The sequence below is a fragment of the Orcinus orca genome, chromosome X, assembly GCF_937001465.1.
Source record: "Orcinus orca chromosome X, mOrcOrc1.1, whole genome shotgun sequence".
NCBI classification, from domain to species: domain Eukaryota; kingdom Metazoa; phylum Chordata; class Mammalia; order Artiodactyla; family Delphinidae; genus Orcinus; species Orcinus orca.
This window is the reverse complement of record NC_064580.1, coordinates 88,639,829-88,655,436: the sequence shown is the minus strand read 5'-3', so window position 1 is coordinate 88,655,436 and position 15,608 is coordinate 88,639,829. Positions and strand designations below refer to the sequence as shown.

Below are 15,608 nucleotides of genomic sequence, written 5' to 3'. Positions count from 1 at the left end.
TTTATAAAAGAGGTCCCATTCTTTACACCAATTACAAGGGGGGTATGGTGTGGCATTCAATGGTTATTTCAATATTTTGAATCCTAGGTATGAAATATGTAGTTCCAAAAAAATTAAATACATGATTATGAGAGTGCTTGGGGTCAGAGTAAAGAACCTGGTTCCAAGTCCTCTTCTACCACTAATAAGCTGGGTGACCTCTGGCAAGTAGGCCAACAAGCTTCTTTGAGGCTCAGGTTTTTCTTCTGAAAGAGGAATAATAATGGTGCCTACAGTACCTACCTCCAGGGTTGTCCTAAGGATCAAATGAGGTAAGGTATGTGAAAGCACATGGAAAACTGTAAAGCACTGTACATCTTTTCATTGTGGATATTTTCCAAGGAACTATTTCATGTTCCTTGCTTTGTGAGGACCTCAACTTGAATATAGTTCAGTATTTCACACAGACCATACAGTGTGCTCAGATAAACTTGACTGTAAATGCTTACAGCACAGGATGCATGCGCACATATTTGTGTGTATATATAGCCACATGTCAAGTGACTGAGAGATTAACTGGTTGAGTTGACATCAGGAAAGGCTGCCTAGAGAAACAGGAAGGATGGCAGACTGATAATGGCATGGTTGGGTTATTGCGTGACAGCCCTTTGTCTTAATAAACATTTAGACTCTGATATGCAGTGGCTGACTACACCAGCTTTGTTCACTGCCTTGAATGTAAGTCTGGCTAACATAAAAATCATCAAATCTTTCAAGCTGAAAGAGGAGAGGAGAAAGAAAGAGAAGTGTCATTTACTTAGTTCTTTCTATGTGCCAGACACCAAGCTAGACACCTTGTATTTATTATCTCATTTAATTCTTACAGCAACCTTGGGCTAAAAACAGCAACTAACACTTAATGAGCACTAACTCTGTACCAGGCTCTGTGCCAAGTGCTTCAAACGGACTAGCACATTTAATCCTCACAATAAGCTTATTAAGGATGCATTATTCCCCTATTTACAGATGAGGGAACTGAAGCTCCAAGAGGTTTAGTAAGTTGCTCAAGGGCACATAGCTAGTGAGTGGTGGAGCCTGGGTTCTTACTACACCCCTAGGTCTGTTTGACCCCAAAGCCTAAACTCATTGCATATTTTTGTGCTGCTTGGTTCTCAAGCCCAGAAACTGCACCTGTAGTTGTCTGCAAGATATTTTAGAGTAAGGCCATGTGAAGATTACAAATAGGTGATCTCTTGCACCACACAGTTCAGTTCTTGACATGTTTTGAAGTAAGAGGTTGGCTTTAGCCCTGGGGGTACAAAATGAGCAAACACTTCAGTAATGCTTATTATGATCCAGGATCTTCTCTAAATTCTTTACATATATTAGCTCATTTCTTCTTCATATCAACCATATGAGGCAGTTATTTTCACCATCCCCATTTTAGAGATGAGAAAACAGAGGTATAGAGAGGTTAAATAACTGGCCCAAAGGCACTCATTTAGTAAGTGGCAGGGTCAGGCTTTGAACTCAGGCTCTAGAGTCTGTGCTCTAAATCAAGATGCTACCTCCAAGGCCGAGAAATATACACAGAGCTCTAGAGGGCATATATATTTGTACTTCTTTGGTTCTCTCCACTGTGCCTCATAAATTGCCCTGCACACAGAAAGGGACCAACAAATAGGTGTGTTAATTGATTTTTCTGCAAGAGTAAACAACTACCACCAACTTGGGATCCACACTGATGGACAGCTAGGATTTAGTTTGGAAATAGGGGAAGGTGGGACATACTAGCTGAGGGAGAAACCAGTTGTAGGTTAGCCCAACAAATATTTATTGAGTGCCCACTCTAGTGATAAGTTATCCCACTCTGAGGTAAAATGCACCAATTGGAAATCACTAACATGGAAAGGGGACCTCATGGTATACTGGCTACCTCTGTAGTGGTATTGGCTGTGAAGAGGCATGAGGGAGCCTTCTGAGGTGCTGGATCTGAGTGGTGGTTAAATGGTTGTACACAAATGTGGTTAGCTGGATATCTTAGATTGTACATTTTATTATATGTAAGTTATACTTCAATTTAAAAAGTAGGGCCTCAGGTACCTCATATTGAGCTGCCATCTTTTTTCAGTGGTACTTTCCATGCAAAGTTTATATTCCTGAGGACTTAGCCCTGGGCTCTCTCCTTCCACTTCCTTGAACATGGCAGTGGGCACTTTAATGTTACAGCAGCACAGATATTTGTCTACATTCACTCTAGACTCTTCATTTGGTCAAGCTCAACAGAGCCTATCCTAACTGCAGCTTCAAAAATAAGCAAATGACCTGACCTCACCCAAATGAATGAAAGAGTGGCATTGGTGAAACTCCAATGACATATGTGAAGAGTAATCATTCATTCATTCCCCAAACAGAATTTTAGCCATTATCCTGAATAAAATGAATATGAGAGATCAACCCATCAAGTACTTGGAATGTGCATCAAACATTAGTGCTTCCCAGATAGGGCTGGCCCCATGCATTGGTGAAGTAAGCAGTTTTCTCCTAGTCCTCCCACTAGGACGCTGTCATAGTCAGCTTGGGCTACCATAACAAAACATCATAGACCAGGTGACTTAAACAACAAACATTTATTTCTCACAGTTCTGGAAGCTGGGGAGTCCAAGATCAAGGTGTTGGCCAATTTAGTTCCTGGTGAGAACACTCTACCTGGCTTGCAGACCGGTCACTTTCTCACTGTGTTCTCACATGGCAGAGAGAAAGAATTTCTCTCCAGTCTCTTCTTCTAAGGGCACTAATCCCATCATGAGGGCTCCACTCTCATGACCTAATTACCTCCCTAAGGCCCCACTTCCTAATATCATCGCACTGCGGGGGCTTCATTATATGAATTTTGGGGGACACAAACATTCAGTTTGTAACAGACACTCTGATTTTGCAATTCTCTCCTAAGTAGCTGGAAATACCAGCGCTGTGTTAACCAACAAAAGAAGGGGTGCCATCTTCGAGGGACCTCTTAATTATTTGGGAATGTAGGGTGGGTTCATAATGAGTGTGCTGGAGGTAGGGGGGCAGGAAGCCCTATAGCCTCTCATTAGCATAGCTTAATTTATCAGAGCAGCTAGTTGTTGATTAAGAATTTTTTAAATGTCTACTGGTGCCCAAGCCTGCACCCAAGAATCTTCAAATCCCTGGGTGATGGTAGTGGCATGGGGGGGGGAAGGGCAGAGGGTGGGAGCAATGAGTTCTGGCTGGAGGAGTACCTGGCACATTGTTCAGAATTGCCAGTGCCTGGTAATAATAAAAGTCAGACAGACTTTTGCTTGGTTTTTATTATTTTAAAGTTCTCTACAGACCACGTAGCCACCTATAGCCTGCACCCCATCTGAACAGCTCCCACCGCCCTGCATTTGGTGCAATGGTGAAGGGGTATGCTGAAAAAGTGAGGGGTGAGGGTGAGCAGGATAGACTGGTTAGAAGCCTTCAAATCCATGTTTAGAAAAGCATCAAGATAGCACTTTAAAAAAAGATGGCACTTTTTGTTCATTTGCCTATAAAATGCATCTGGCCACCAGTAGCTTCTAGGCCTCCCCCAAGGTCTTAAGTGAGTGGAGTGTGACTAGCAAGCTCTTAAGGACTTAAGTTGGTCTCTACAGAGGAAGGTTTTATTTTGTTTTTGTTCTTATCTTTTAAAAAAAGTTATGCAGAGCTTCTTTTTAGCATCAAATGCTGAAATGTGTATGTCCTCAAATATGCATATTCTTAGACCAGCCTAGGTCTTTGCCCCAGTGCTAGCTATTGTCAATTATTTCATTTGTCTTTGCTTTTCTGTTAACTGGCAACATGATCCCAGGATGACTTGTCTAATTGACTTCCGGTTAAGATTCTTGCAATGCCACAGTATTAAAAACTGTAAAACTAATTCCTCTTATCTGCAAATCTCTCATCCTGAGAGATCTTTTGGGCCTCACAACCCTGTGAGGGAAATGGAACTGCTGTGTTTGTCTCCCACAATGAGCTCAACCTACCTCAGTGGCCCTAGGAAGACTGAACTGTTTATTCTAGAGGCAGAATCACCTTCATTTGATCCTGAGCTCTGCTCTGTTAACTGTTCTGTGAACACAGAAAGCGTGAGGCAGAAGTTCTCACAAAGACAAATATCTCTAAAAGATCACTCCAGGAGCTGGGACATTGGTATATTGAGAGCCAGAGTGAAAGTCTGGCTTGTCACGTTGTTTCCCTTATCTGGAAAAGACCACCATAGTCAACACCTGCCTTACAGGAAGATTGTAATGGCTACTGGAAAAACATAGATAACGTATTTTTGTTCTGGGGCTCTGGAGAATCAGATAGTCTTATCACTTTGGTCACCGGTTGGGAGATAGTCATCATAACAGACCACTGAAGAGAACTGCACAGGAACTCTCTGGGGCCAAGCATGTGAGCCAACTGGTCCTGTGTCTGCTTCCCTTCAGGGTGGCTGAGGAAGGGGCAGTTGTTTGAAGCTCACTACTAAACTCAAGGAGGAAAACATGCCTATGGTGGCTTCTCCCACATGTCAGATGTGACCTCTTTCTCTCTCTCTCTCTCTCTCTTCTCTCCTGTTACAGTAATCCGGTACAACAGTGATCTGGTACAGAAATACCACCCTTGCTTCTGGATCGATGGGCAGTATCTCTGCTGCTCTCAGACAGCCAAAAATGCTATGGGCTGCCAAATTTTGGAGAACAGGAATGGAAGTAAGAGATCTGATCAATATAATTTCTCCCTCCTTTGACTATCCATCACTTTCTCAGGGCTCTATCAAACCCAGGTTTGTACATTTTGGCCAGTGCACAAAGGAGGGTGGGAGAGGAGATTAGTGGGGGCCAAAATTCAGCTGGTGCTCTGCTCTTCCAGCTGGGTGACCTAGCATTGGGCTGTATCATTCCGGACTTTTGCTAACTTACGTAACGTCAATGAGTACAAGAGTAAATTTCCTGACCAAACCTGTCCTTGGGCCCTTTCTGAAGATGCACTCTGTATCCATCGTCACTGGTTTCTCACTTTGCAGGCTTAAAACCTGGGAGTTCGCACAGAAAGACAAAAAAGCCTCTTCCTCCCACGCCTGAGGAGGACCAGGTATACAGGGAAATTGGGTGCTGCTACTGTTTAAATTGAAACTTACAATCACACCCTGAAAACAGACCAAAGTCTTAGAATTCTCCCTGGGATTTGGCAGTGTAAATTGGTATTCTTGCTGAGACAGGGGCTTTGTGCTTCTAATTAGGACTTCCTCTTCAGTGGAGAGATAGAGGGCTAGTAGGAAGCTCTTGGCAACCATTTAATCAAATCACCTGTTGAAAACAAAACAAAGCCTGATTTTTTTAAATGAAAAATATTTTCAAACATAAAGCTGAAAATTTTTAACAGTGAATATCCATATACCCAACATCTTGATTTTATCACTATTATATTACTTTAAAACTTGATTTTGGGGGTTATTTTTTGAGGTCTAGAAAGCCCTTTCTCATATATTGTAAGTAAGCAAGGCAGGAATTATTATACTCATTTTACAAACTAAGAAAAGAAGATTCAGAGCCACTTAGTAGGTCCATGTACTAGTTTAGTGCCAAGAAGCTTTCCCGATTATGGCTGTACATGGTTTTTGTCCAGAAAGTTTAAAAATACTGATGCCTGGGTCCAGCCCTCAGAGGTTTTGACATAATTGGTCTTTGAAACTGCTTAGGTGTCAGGATTGTTAACCACCTGCTAGATGGTTCTGATGTACATTCCAGGCTGAGAGCCCCTGCATGGGTGCTTAAAACTGGTTGTTGAATGAATGCTGAATAAACCTTTTATTTTGCCTGATTTGGGTTAGAACAGTGTCTCCAGTAAGCCAGAGAGTTGGGGAAGAACAGGAGAGTGCTTCATATCTAGCCAACATCTAGCCAACCCCACCCCTACTTTTTCCTCTTAACAACACAGATCTTAAAAAAGCCACTGCCCCCTGAGCCAACAGCAGCACCTGTCTCCACAAGTGAGCTGAAAAAAGTTGTAGCCCTTTATGACTACATGCCAATGAATGCAAATGATCTACAGCTGCGGAAGGGTGACGAGTATTTTATCCTGGAGGAGAGCAACTTACCCTGGTGGCGAGCCCAGGATAAAAATGGGTGAGTCCACGCCTGCCCTTCCTGAGCCTTGTGCCCACCTACTCTATACACACGTAAAATCCTGCGGCATAATTCCCCTACTCAGTATCCTGATCAGAAATTGTTCTTCCCACACCAAAAGGAATATGCTCTCCCTCCAAGTACTTCTCAGAGGGCAGCTCTACACGTGGCTACCTCTCTGAGCCTGTAGAGTCTGGCCCACATGTTGTCGAGCACATGTAATCAATGCCACATGTGCAGAAGCTACACACTTCACTGGCCTAGCCATGCATTGGCAACATGATTCTCTTTGAGGGAGGGGCATTTTATATACCTTCATTCAAGATTGGTTCTGAGCCCAAGGATACAGGGCATCCAAATCTTTCTCTCACCCAGGATGGGAAGTGCTGGATGATCTATCACGTTGTCTCCTCTACAGGCAGGAAGGCTACATCCCTAGTAACTATGTAACCGAGGCAGAGGACTCCATAGAAATGTATGAGTGAGTATGCTTATGTTTCTAGCGCACAATCTTCCCAGAGGAACTAAATATAGTATAAACTTTTTTATAGTTTCAACAAAATTTTGATTTCAAGATACCTATTAAAATCAGTGTCAACTGGGTCAAATGATGCCACTCAAGTTAGTGCCTCTGTCTTACCCTCATCCCAAACACCCTGTTGATGAAAGCTGGAGAGGTCACCACACCCCCTCCTCCCCCCAAATCCAGAAGAACCACACTAAGACAACCTGACAGGAAACATTTGAAAGGTGAAAATGGCAAACTTCTGTGGATGTGCTTTCTCCCTAATCATGGAAGTGGGTTGTCCTTGAAGGCCCTGTCCCTGATCCCTCCCCTGCAACCTTCTGCCACCTGCCTTTGCCCTCTACTCTCCATTTCCATGATTCTTCAGTGCCAAGCACGTTTTGGGAAAGGGATGTAGTATGCTACGCACATGATAAGACACTCAGTAAATAGAGGTTGAGTGAATTGACTGACTCACTGGCATGGATGAGCCACAGATAGCCACTTACACCATGGCCTAGGAGCCACACAAGCACTCTCTCTTTACAGGTGGTATTCCAAACACATGACTCGGAGTCAAGCTGAGCAACTGCTAAAGCAAGAGGTAAGTATGTGACCACAAGCAAATAGCATTCTCCTTGCACAGCAAACAAGGATCCTGAATTGCAGGCTTGCTGCTGTCCGCCATCTCCAGGCAAAGCAGTGTCAACGCTGTCATTTTATGGGGTCCCAATTATACTTTTCACTGTCAAAAGCAATGAGGCTGCAGCTCAAACATGGAACTTGGCAGTGAAATCAAGGCTTCTATAATATTTTCTCTCGAGTTTGGGCAGGTGGGATGCAGGTGTGAGCACCACTTCCTCCTGACGGTCAGCTTCTTTTTCATCGTTTCAGGGGAAAGAAGGAGGCTTCATTGTTAGAGACTCCAGCAAAGCTGGAAAATATACAGTGTCTGTGTTTGCCAAATCTACAGGGTAAGTGTTACTGTTTCAAGGCCCTGGGGACAAAGGACAGGGGTGCCCAACCAACAGTTCCTTAATGAAGTGCTCCTCTCACATCCTCTGTCACTTAAACTCAAAACTCATCTCACTTCACTTCTTGGGCCCTTTGGACCCTTGTTCCCAAGTTGCTGACTCAGCATCCACTTCTTCAGGGAACCTCAAGGGGTGATACGCCATTATGTTGTGTGTTCCACACCTCAGAGCCAGTATTACCTGGCTGAGAAGCACCTTTTCAGCACCATCCCTGAGCTCATTAACTACCATCAGCATAACTCTGCAGGTAAGTACCAGGGGAACCAGAGAAGAAGGGTGTGACAAGTACCAGGAGAAGCAATTTAGGACAAGGTGGTTAGGGGAAGAATAAGCCTCACAGGGTAATGGGAATTAGCTGTGAAAATAAACCCCTGTGATGCTGGGTCGAGGTCAAGTGAAGAGGTGGTCAAAGGCAGAACTTATGCCCAGTAGGGACTGACTCCTTATTTGGTGATTGATGCTCAGTGCTAAGGAAAGACATAAAGGAGACTGGTAATTAATCAATCAGCAATATTCATTGTGTTCCCGGTGTGTACTCAGCAATTTTCTTGTTACTAGAGAACACATGAAAACTATTAGTTGAAGTCCCTGCCCTCAAAGGACATACAGGCTCAAAAACATCAGAAGAGTTTCTAAGCAGTGTAGACATTCTAAAAACTGGGAGATTGGTGAGAGCACGAATACATGGGAAAAACTTCATCAAGAAGGCTTGCTGCTGTCTACCATGTCCAGGCAAGGCAGTATCAAGGCTGTCATTTTATGTGGTCCCAATTACACTTTTCAGTATCAAAAGCAGAAGTAGGATGTGAGTTAAGGCTAGGCTGGGAGGTGGGGATATATTTAGCTGGGTTGTATATTTCAGTTAGCATTCTCTCTTTCTTGTCTCTGAAAAACATCTGTAAGAGGAGAAACTTCCAGAAAAATTCGGGTTGATGGAGATCTTCTGGGATTCAAAATGTACTAGAAAGATGAACACTGGAAGCGTGAGGCTTTAAGTGAGGGTGTGTGAGGCATCTCACCCCCTGCTCCGCACCAGCAGCATGACTCTCTTTGTATGTTTCAGGACTCATATCTAGGCTCAAATATCCAGTGTCTCAACAAAACAAGAATGCACCTTCCACTGCAGGCCTTGGCTATGGTAACTGATTATTTCTCTAGGGTAGGGTGGACCGGCCAGTTGGAAGGACTACGTCTGGCAGACGCAACCAGACCTTGCCTCTCAATCATCCTTGCAGCACACTGTTCTATCCCAGCTGCTGTGAGGAAGGTTAAGAAGGAGCCAGACCAAAGTTATCTAATGATTTTCCTCCCTCTGGTGGCTCCTACTGGGACTGCAAAAACACAGATTCATAAAGGGATTTATTTTTTAACTGTGGGAAAAAAATCATAAAGGGATTTTAAGAGGATGTCTAGTTTATCTTCTTGTTTTATGCCTGACTTGTACTTAAATTCCCAGACTCCTCCAATCAGTAATCCCCTGTCCCTGAGATTTACCTGAGGAAAGATGGATTAGTACCCCTGAGAATTTCCCTTTTACTGCTTGTCTATTTCTACCCCCAGTAGGGATTCTTATCTATTGTAGAAATTATACATACATGACTCCCAAATAATCACATCAAGGCTTTGTTGTTATAGGATCATGGGAAATTGATCCAAAGGACCTGACCTTCTTGAAGGAGCTGGGGACTGGACAATTTGGAGTAGTGAAGTATGGGAAATGGAGGGGCCAGTATGACGTGGCCGTCAAGATGATCAAAGAAGGCTCCATGTCTGAGGATGAGTTCATTGAAGAAGCCAAAGTCATGATGTGAGTTACAGTCCAAACTCAACTCTCCAACCAGTCTAGGAATTACCAGGATGGTTCCCACTGGGTTTTAAGGTGATTTATAGTAAGAGAGATTTGGGACCATGGCCTGAGGTCAAACTTTGATTGGTGGGAGTAACTGCTAAGGTAGTCATTTCTCTTAGATATTGGTGGAGAGTAGTATTGATCATAGGCGTGTACCATCTCAGTAGCATTTGGGGGTAAATGTAGAAAATGAGACTTTCAAAAGGAAGACATTCTGATGTAGCCTTAGTGTTCATTCAGCCCTGGGCTTGTTTCCTGTTCTATTGATGGACTCCAAATCCTGGCTCACCCTCATATATTAGGCACTTCTGGAGTTTAGGGTAGGAAGGAGGAGCATCAACTTGTTATTTTGGTCCCTAATCTGACACTCTACTCCCAGGCCAACTCCTTTCCTCCTCAGCTCCTTTCTGAATAGTATTCAGAGCCAGAAAGGGAGGACTGGTTCATTGCCTTTCCTGTAGGAATCTGTCCCATGAGAAACTGGTGCAGTTGTACGGCGTCTGCACTAAACAGCGCCCCATCTTCATCATCACTGAGTACATGGCCAATGGCTGCCTCCTGAACTACCTGAGGGAGATGCGCCACCGCTTCCAGACTCAGCAGCTGCTGGAGATGTGCAAGGATGTCTGTGAAGCCATGGAATACCTGGAGTCAAAGCAGTTCCTCCACCGAGACCTGGTAGGACCTCAGAAGGATTGGCCTGGGTCCGAGGGCTGAGGGGGTGGAAGTAGCAAAGGAAGACCTATCACACATGGCTGAAGAGGGTGGCTGGAGCCATCATTTCAGTTTTATCTAGAAAACACTATAAGTTTGGTGAGCCTCTTCCCCAGTGGTCAGCCAGTCAAAGATCTCTGGCCTCAACACCACAGGTTCTGCCATGGTGGGAGCTAGAGCACTCACTCCCAGCCCCCTACCATGACAAGGAAATGGTGGGGTCCTTCAGGGGCAGAAGGGCAGCCCTGCTTCCTGATGGGACTGCTCTTAGCACAGAAGCATCATTTTGGTTATATCAGAGTCACAAACTGGGGGTCTGTTGGTACATTTGTTTTTTTTTAATGTTATATATTAGTCAGCAAACACTTAAAAACATTTCACATTAAATAACTGAATTTCCAGCTTCTCTTGAAAATCTAGACCGTCTTGTAACACCAGGCCCACATTCTCATAGGCCATGCTAACAGTTGGCTGGAGCTGACACCTATGAAAATGTGGGCCTGGTGTTACAATATGGTCTAACTGATTACAGGAAAGTGGCTGGCCTCCTTTAGACCAGACACTTTCCTGACACCTCCACCCACCCACTTCACTCTGTCACTTCACCTGCCTGGCCTCTGGAGGCATCCGAGTTTGGGCCCCTGTTTATTTCAGCCAGGCCAAGGCTCAAATCACCTTAGTCCCACTGGTAGAAAAGCAGAAAACAAAACACACTTGCCTTCTGTTCTCCCTTAACTCTCAGCATTTCAATGCAGGAAGGGTTGTCGTGGAATTGCCAATGTGAGTGAAATCATTCTGCAAGTCCTCAGTGCTTTACTTATGACTACGGGGGTTGCTCTATATGTGGTGGAAGTGCATCAAAATTTCTCAGTGGCATCAACTGACTCCTGTTAGGTGGGAAGGTGTCTCTATGTGAAGATGAGGCTTCCCTGGCTTCACTCCCTTGGTGGGCAGAAGTTTTGTGCCTTAAACCTCTGTGCCAGGGACAGAGTCTCACTGGTATGTGTTGCACTGCAGGCGGCCCGAAACTGTTTGGTAAACGATCAAGGAGTTGTTAAAGTATCTGACTTCGGCCTGTCCAGGTGAGTGTGCCTTTTTCATTTTTCCCTCTAAAAGTAAAAATGGCATGGTACAAACATGAGGTGACACTGTAATTTTTAATCCTCTCCCTTTTCCCCCTAATTCTAGTCTTTTCCACCATCTTTCTATACCTTTTCTTTCTCTGAATGGTTTAAGTCACTTTCCACCTCTTGTTTTATTGTTATATCCCTCTCTTCTCCTTTCTCCTTTGCTCTTTTTTTAAAAGCTAATTTCTCCAATACTTTATGTTGATCTGTTAATCCTGTTGACTTTACTCCGTGTCTCATTCTTTCCTAATCAGTCTAATTCCCACTGACAACTGCAGAATAGAAGGAAGGGAAGGATGAGAAAAGAGAAAGGAAAGAAGGCTAGAGAAGAGGAAGGGAGTACCTATTAGATCTTATTTCACTTCATCCTTGCTGTAACCATATTGTCAACCAGGAAAGCTAAATCAGATATGAAAACAGGAATCTGTTAGAAATAACATTTGTAAAAGACACTGGTTGGCCTGTAGGCATATATTTGTGCAACTCTTGTGGCTGTGCCAAGAAAATTTAAGCAAATATCAAGCTCTCCAAATTCTAACAGTAACAAGTCCTGAATCCTTTGCAGGTATGTTCTGGATGATGAATACACAAGCTCAGTAGGCTCCAAATTTCCAGTCCGGTGGTCTCCACCAGAAGTTCTTATGTATAGCAAGTTCAGCAGCAAATCTGACATTTGGGCTTTTGGTGAGTGGATAAGATCACATGGATTATACAGCTCAAAGGAAAAGGAATGCAATGGAGGAAATTCACACTCTGTAACCTGCACAGAGAGACTGTTATTTGTTCTTGTTTTCATTCATCTAATTCTTAGGGAGTCAGGCACCACAGAGGTTTCTGGGGATTAAAAACAGTAAACTAGACATGATCCCTGCCTTCTTAGAACTTAGAATATATTGAGGGAAACAAACAATTCATTCAGTATGCCACAGCTTCTGAATACTGATTATGTACCAGGGACTCTGCCAGACCCTATAACTATAAAGACAAATAAGATGCTGTCTCTCTCCTAAAGGACTAATAGTCAAGGGCAACCCTGATAACCCTCCAGTGTACTCAGTACTATAGCAGAAGTTTGAACAAAATGAAAAAAAGCACAGAGGGGGGAACCAGATTGTAATGTTTGAGGTTGATTTAGGAAGACTAGGATCCCTACTACCCAGAAACAACACATTTTTTTTTCATTTTCTAGGGGTGCTGATGTGGGAAATTTACTCTCTGGGGAAGATGCCATATGAAAGATTTACTAACAGTGAAACAGCTGAACACATTGCCCAAGGCCTACGTCTCTACCGGCCTCATCTTGCTTCCGAGAGGGTATATACCATAATGTACAGCTGCTGGCATGAGGTAAGTGTTTTATTGGGACCTCAAATTATTTCCTTGAACCTACTTTCCCATTTAGCTGGCCAAGCACCCCAGCCCCACTCTCCTGGGCCACATAGCAGCTGGGCACAGACAGACAGCTGTGCACATTCTTGGATCCTGGCCTACATCCCAATCATTTCACGGCCAGGTTTTCCAGGCCCATTCCAATTCTCACTAGAGTATCATTAGCAGACCCCAATACCAACTTGGCTTTAGGGAGAGGGGTGTTGTGGGGCCATGTCACCTAGCATAAGCAGGCAGCCAAAGGCACTCAGACAAGTGTATGGACATTAAAAAAGAAAAGTCATTAAAATCTGTGTTCATTCCTTTGGGAGTCATTTCTTCTACTTTACTAACTGCACACCTTTTCTGGCTGTGGTCCTAAATGAGATTTTTTTTTAAAACCCTAAGGCCTGAAAGGAAACTAAAATGGGTAGTGCTCATGTTTTTTTTTTTAAATACAGTGCATTATGGGATATGTGGGTAGATGTGGTATTTTGAAAATAAACAGCCTGTCCCACTATTAAAATGCTTTGCTGCTCTCACCTTGGGTTCTTCCAGGGGTGCCTTCTCCACTTTCAGTAGATCCTTGGCAACCTTAATTTGGCAACCTAAATGTCTAGTAGGAAATAAGTGCTCAGCTCTTAGTTCTGCCCCACTAGAAACAGGGAAAGACAGACAGTGTCCAACAAGCATATATGTGAACCTGGAGCCATCTCTGCGGGGTGAAAAGTGGGCATTTGGATCAGAACATGGCTCCTTTCCCTTAACAAATCACTGAGGTCACAAAGAAAGTTTGGAGAAAGGGAAAACCCCTAGGAGCCATTTCCCTTCTCTCTCCCATGCCAAGCAGGATTAAGGGTAATTGACTATGCTCCCTCCCAACTAGGACATCCTCACTCTGCTAGTTAAGTATTTCAGACAGGCACTTTCTCCACAGCCTGTTTAAAGCAGTAGTCATGAAACTGGATTCACATCAGAATCCCTGGGAAATTCTTAAAACTGCAGATGACTGGGCCTTATTTCCAGAGATTCTGATTAGGTATGTCTAGAGTGGGACTTGGGTATGTCTTTTTAAACTTCCCAGGAAATTCTGATACTCAGCTAGGTTTGAGAATTCAAAGGAACAAGAAATTGATGACTTTTTGGTTCTGATGGATTGAGACCTTTCTTGCATGAATATGCCCTGAGTCACTAAATACCTCAGGGGCTTATGGACCAATGGCTATCACAGAGGGCCTTAGTCTGGAGGCCAGATGGTGGTAATAAGAGGTCCCAGGTGCTTAGGATCCCTACCCAGTGATGCAGCCCATGGTCTTGAAATGTTAATTCCTTTGTTAACTTTGGCTACAGGATGGTAGAAACAAGTGTTTGAAACCAAACTAAAAATTATCACAGCTTATAGGATTTCAGCTCTGTCAACCACTTAAACTTCTTTGGTTGCCACTTGAGGTTCCAAAATAAGAATGCATTGGTGCACAATTATGTAATGAATTTTGCCCTTAGTTTTAATCAGTGTTTGTCAGTGGAATTTTCATTGTCCTCACCACATTAACCACCCGAATTACTAAAGATTTAAAGTGCACAAGGACTTTATGGAGCACTTCTATTTCTCCCCCCACACCTTTTTTTCTTTTGGTAATCCACAGGGTATGCTACTGGGCATATAGCATAAACTTCATAAACATTTGCTGTTTACTCACTGTGCTTCCCTTGAATTTTGGACTCTAGTCCACTGTAACACTCTATTTTTTCTTTGGTTTTAGAAAGCAGATGAACGTCCCACCTTCAAAATTCTTCTGAGCAACATTCTAGATGTCATGGATGAAGAATCCTGAGCTCACCAATAAGCTTCTTGGTCCTACTCCTCTACTCCACAAGCCCCAATTTCACTTTCTTTGAGGAAATCCCAGGCTTACAGGCCCTGGAGCCTTTGTGCTCTTGCTGAATACACAAAGGCCCCTCTCCACATCTAGGAATGCCTTTCTATCTCTTCCCTTGGATAGTACCTTCTGAGCAAAGGCCAAGGAATTATTGTGCCTGGTATTTTCCCCCAGAGAGGAAATTTCCCAAGAGTATTAAAACAGACTGAATTTGGGATGGAAACATTTTTGGGGAGGGAGGGAATGTAAATAGCCTCACAATGGGTCCAACTGCTCTTTGGGTAGGCAATAGAGCTTGCGGGGAGGGAGGTAGAATTTGGCAGGAATAAAATGGTGTCATAAAAATGGGATGGGAGGGTGTTTTGATAAAATAAAATTACTGGAAAGCATGAAAGTTTCTTGCTATTTCGATTAATCATGCAGCCTCTCTGAAGCGCCCTATAAAACTGCTGTGTGGCACTCGTCTGTCATATTCCTACTTGGAGAACTCCACAGGATTCTCCGCATTTAACCCCTCTGGCTCTTGGAAAATTCTGCTTCTGAATCAGAGACAGTGATCACAAACCAAAGCACACTGCCTGACACTCGGTAGGCATTAGATACTATTGGAATGAATCTGACAGTTGGAGACAAATTCTGCCAGATCCTCTTTCCCCTACCTCAGGCGGGGTAAATTCCATTAAAGAACTACAGCCAGGGGCCCAGGACAGCTAAGTGACGGGCCCAGCAGTCCGGGCCGAGCACTAGCTTGGCAGTGGGGAAAGCGCGGGTCAATTTGGAAGCCGGCAGGGGCGGGGCTGTTGGGCCGGCCAGGAACGGGCCACATGGTCTGAAGTAACTTCCTTTTTTTACCTTCTTTCTTTCTTGTCTTTCTGAAATAAGGTCTCGACAGCGCCACGGCGCTGGGCGACGAGTCCTGTGACCTCAGGGGTCAGTTGTGGCGCCGCCGCGGGGTCGCGCGCGGGAAGGCGCGAGGCGCGCGGGCAGCTGGGAGGAG

At 44.0% G+C, this 15,608-nt stretch overlaps 1 protein-coding gene across 2 annotated transcripts in view; it reads left to right on the top strand.

The window, feature by feature from the left end:
* The window catches only part of BTK (Bruton tyrosine kinase), a 28,364-nt gene extending 13,364 nt beyond the window's left edge, over window positions 1-15,000 (top strand). For both annotated transcript variants that reach the window (XM_004283507.4, XM_012538151.3), the window contains exons 6-19: window positions 4,590-4,718; window positions 5,033-5,100; window positions 5,947-6,134; window positions 6,553-6,615; window positions 7,189-7,243; window positions 7,534-7,613; window positions 7,793-7,920; window positions 8,737-8,811; window positions 9,309-9,480; window positions 9,984-10,200; window positions 11,254-11,318; window positions 11,929-12,047; window positions 12,553-12,710; window positions 14,495-15,000. In XM_004283507.4, the coding sequence (XP_004283555.1) occupies window positions 4,590-4,718; window positions 5,033-5,100; window positions 5,947-6,134; window positions 6,553-6,615; window positions 7,189-7,243; window positions 7,534-7,613; window positions 7,793-7,920; window positions 8,737-8,811; window positions 9,309-9,480; window positions 9,984-10,200; window positions 11,254-11,318; window positions 11,929-12,047; window positions 12,553-12,710; window positions 14,495-14,566 (1,589 nt within the window). In that variant the 3' untranslated portion in view covers window positions 14,567-15,000. The remainder of the gene's footprint in view (window positions 1-4,589; window positions 4,719-5,032; window positions 5,101-5,946; window positions 6,135-6,552; window positions 6,616-7,188; window positions 7,244-7,533; window positions 7,614-7,792; window positions 7,921-8,736; window positions 8,812-9,308; window positions 9,481-9,983; window positions 10,201-11,253; window positions 11,319-11,928; window positions 12,048-12,552; window positions 12,711-14,494) is intronic.
* The last annotated feature ends 608 nt before the right edge of the window (window positions 15,001-15,608 follow it).